Below are 2,792 nucleotides of genomic sequence, written 5' to 3'. Positions count from 1 at the left end.
TAATGTTCAGCTAATGTTCACCTAATGTTCACCTAATGTTCAGCTAATGTTCACCTAATGTTCGGCTAATGTTTGGCTAATGTTCAGCTAATGTTCACCTAATGTTCACCTAATGTTCGGCTAATGTTCGGCTAATGTTCGGCTAATGTTCAGCTAATGTTCACCTAATGTTCGGCTAATGTTCAGCTAATGTTCGGCTAATGTTCACCTAATGTTCGGCTAATGTTCGGCTAATGTTCGGCTAATATTCACCTAATGTTCGGCTAATGTTCACCTAATGTTCACCTAATGTTCACCTAATGTTCACCTAATGTTCGGCTAATGTTCGGCTAATGTTCACCTAATGTTCGGCTAATGTTCGGCTAATGTTCACCTAATGTTCACCTAATGTTCGGCTAATGTTCACCTAATGTTCACCTAATGTTCGGCTAATGTTCGGCTAATGTTCGGCTAATGTTCACCTAATGTTCACCTAATGTTCACCTAATGTTCGGCTAATGTTCAGCTAATGTTCGGCTAATGTTCGGCTAATGAAAAGAAGCTGTATCAGGATGGAGTCATGATAACGGTCTGCAGACTCCTTTGATCTGCAACATAAACTCCCTGACTTCATTTCTAACCGAGCTGCTGTCCTCTCCTGTTGGTTTTTCATCAAGGCTTGTTTTTATCTGTCAAACACAAGTTGGAGCTCAGAAAAAACTCGTCTGTCATTTAAAGTTCAGGATTTTTATTAATTATTATCATTGATCAGAAATGTTTGTACTCATGAACAACAGGAGAGATTCTCTGTTTCGCTGGTGACATGTTGATCTTTTCAGACCATTTTCAGCTACTATAACAGTATTTTAGCTGTTTACTCGTGTCATTAGCAGGTAAAACTAAAACTAAAGGAAACATGTGGAGGGTGGTTTGTATCGATGCTGTCAGATGGTTTAGTTTAACCTCCTAAGAGCCGAACTCTTGCATTGCGTGGCACCGGGTCCTGAGTGATCATGTGACCCACCTTCTCCTCAGGTTCTGGTGATTTTCTCTGACGGACTGGATGAAGATGTGATGACTCTGGAGAATGAATCTGAGCTGCTGCGACAGTCCGGTAAACACCGAAACAGAACCGCCCGACCTGTCACCTTCCTCACATGATGAGGCTTTAGACGACTGATGCAGACTGATGATGCACATTTCATGACTTGTATAGGGTCTATTTTCTGTCTAATCACTAGGTTCACAGTGAGTGTGCATCCACACATGTCCCAGTAGATCTGCACGCAGACCATGTGATTGTTGAAGCTGCTGTGGTGTGACAGCCGGAGCTGTTTCTCTGCAGGAGTCAGCGCTCTGCTTGTGGTGGCTCTGGAAGGAGCTCGAGACGCCGCTCAGCTGCAGATGGTGGAGTTCGGTCGAGGCTTCGGATACAAACTGCCTCTGAGCATCGGCATGCCGAGCGTGGGCAGCACCATCCTCAAACAGATCGTAGGTCCTAAAGGCTGACCTGCTGCAGCTCCAACAGAACTGCAGAAAGAACTCCAACAAACTCGTTTCTCTGCAGGACGGCGTGTCGGACCGGGAGTGCTGCGGCGTCATGTGTAAATGTTCGGGGCACGAAGGGGTCCGAGGCTCCCGGGGCCCCCCGGGGCCAAAGGTGACGGCAGCACACACGTTTAAACTTTAAAAACAGAAAATGTGTCAGGAGCAGAACCGGCCTCAGGTTTGATGGATTCCAGGGTCCAAAGATCAACAGTTCCCTCTGAAACCTGATCCTTGATCCTGATAAATCCAGTTTTTCACTCTAAAACAGGAAGTTCATCATTTTATTCCTCCTAAAAACAGCTGAAGGCTTTATCTTTTTACTTCATTAGATTGAAGGCAGAGGAAACTGAACCGTTTTTACCTGAAGGAATGAATCAAGATGTGAAGAAATAAAAGCTGAACTCTTGTTTATCGTGAGAATAAATGTGTGTTTTAACGACAGCTCCGGGGACAGTGAAGTGGTTTGTGTGTTTTGTGAACAGGGCGTGTCGGGACACAACGGTTACCCCGGGTTCCCAGGAGAGGAAGGCGTCTCTGTGAGTGTCTGACTTTAACCCACACTGAAGTCCTGAGCAGCGAGCAGGAACCAGGTCTTACTTCTCCTCAGCTCCGTCAGAGTCAGTCTGAAGCCCCAGGCTGAGTCTGACACAGGAGCTCCGGTTCTGTTCTGATGCTGGATTCTGATCTCTGCAGGGAGACCGGGGCAAGTCTGGACCCAGTGGACCTTCAGGTGTCCAAGGCTGTCCTGGACTCAGAGGACAGAAGGTACAGATCAGTTCTCGGTGCCTCCAGGTCTGATAAAAACCACTCTGACTTCAGCTGCTTGTCTCTGCAGGGGAACCGAGGCCTGAGGGGGAACCGGGTGAGTCGGACCGGCCGAGGTCACAGGTTCTGGTTCTGAACCAGATCAGGAGGGTCTGGACCCGATAAGGTCTCATCTCCAGCTGTGGTTTCATGTTGCAGGGAGAAAATGGAGAGGACGGGCTGGATGGAGTGGATGGAGAGCAGGTACCATCTTCATCATCATCATCATCACCAATAACACCTTCATCTGCACATGACACACATCATCTTCATCATCATCATCATCATCATCATCTTCATCATCTTCATCATCATCATCATCACCAATAACACCTTCATCTGCACATGACACACATCATCTTCATCATCATCATCATCATCATCATCTTCATCATCTTCATCATCATCATCATCACCAATAACACCTTCATCTGCACATGACACACATCATCTTCATCATC

At 46.5% G+C, this 2,792-nt stretch overlaps 1 protein-coding gene across 1 annotated transcript in view; it reads left to right on the top strand.

The window, feature by feature from the left end:
* Positions 1–2,792, top strand: part of col6a4a (collagen, type VI, alpha 4a) — a gene marked incomplete at its 5' end in the record, with an annotated part of 43,313 nt that overhangs the window by 16,734 nt on the left and 23,787 nt on the right. The window contains 7 exon segments of the mRNA XM_014029402.1: positions 1,015–1,093; positions 1,325–1,470; positions 1,547–1,639; positions 2,010–2,063; positions 2,221–2,292; positions 2,363–2,389; positions 2,491–2,535. Coding sequence (XP_013884856.1) covers positions 1,015–1,093; positions 1,325–1,470; positions 1,547–1,639; positions 2,010–2,063; positions 2,221–2,292; positions 2,363–2,389; positions 2,491–2,535 — 516 coding nt within the window.

Source organism: Austrofundulus limnaeus, unplaced genomic scaffold (assembly GCF_001266775.1).
Source record: "Austrofundulus limnaeus strain Quisiro unplaced genomic scaffold, Austrofundulus_limnaeus-1.0 Scaffold898, whole genome shotgun sequence".
Classification (NCBI taxonomy): domain Eukaryota; kingdom Metazoa; phylum Chordata; class Actinopteri; order Cyprinodontiformes; family Rivulidae; genus Austrofundulus; species Austrofundulus limnaeus.
Note: the sequence above shows the minus strand (reverse complement) of the source record. Positions and strands in the feature narration are given on the sequence as shown.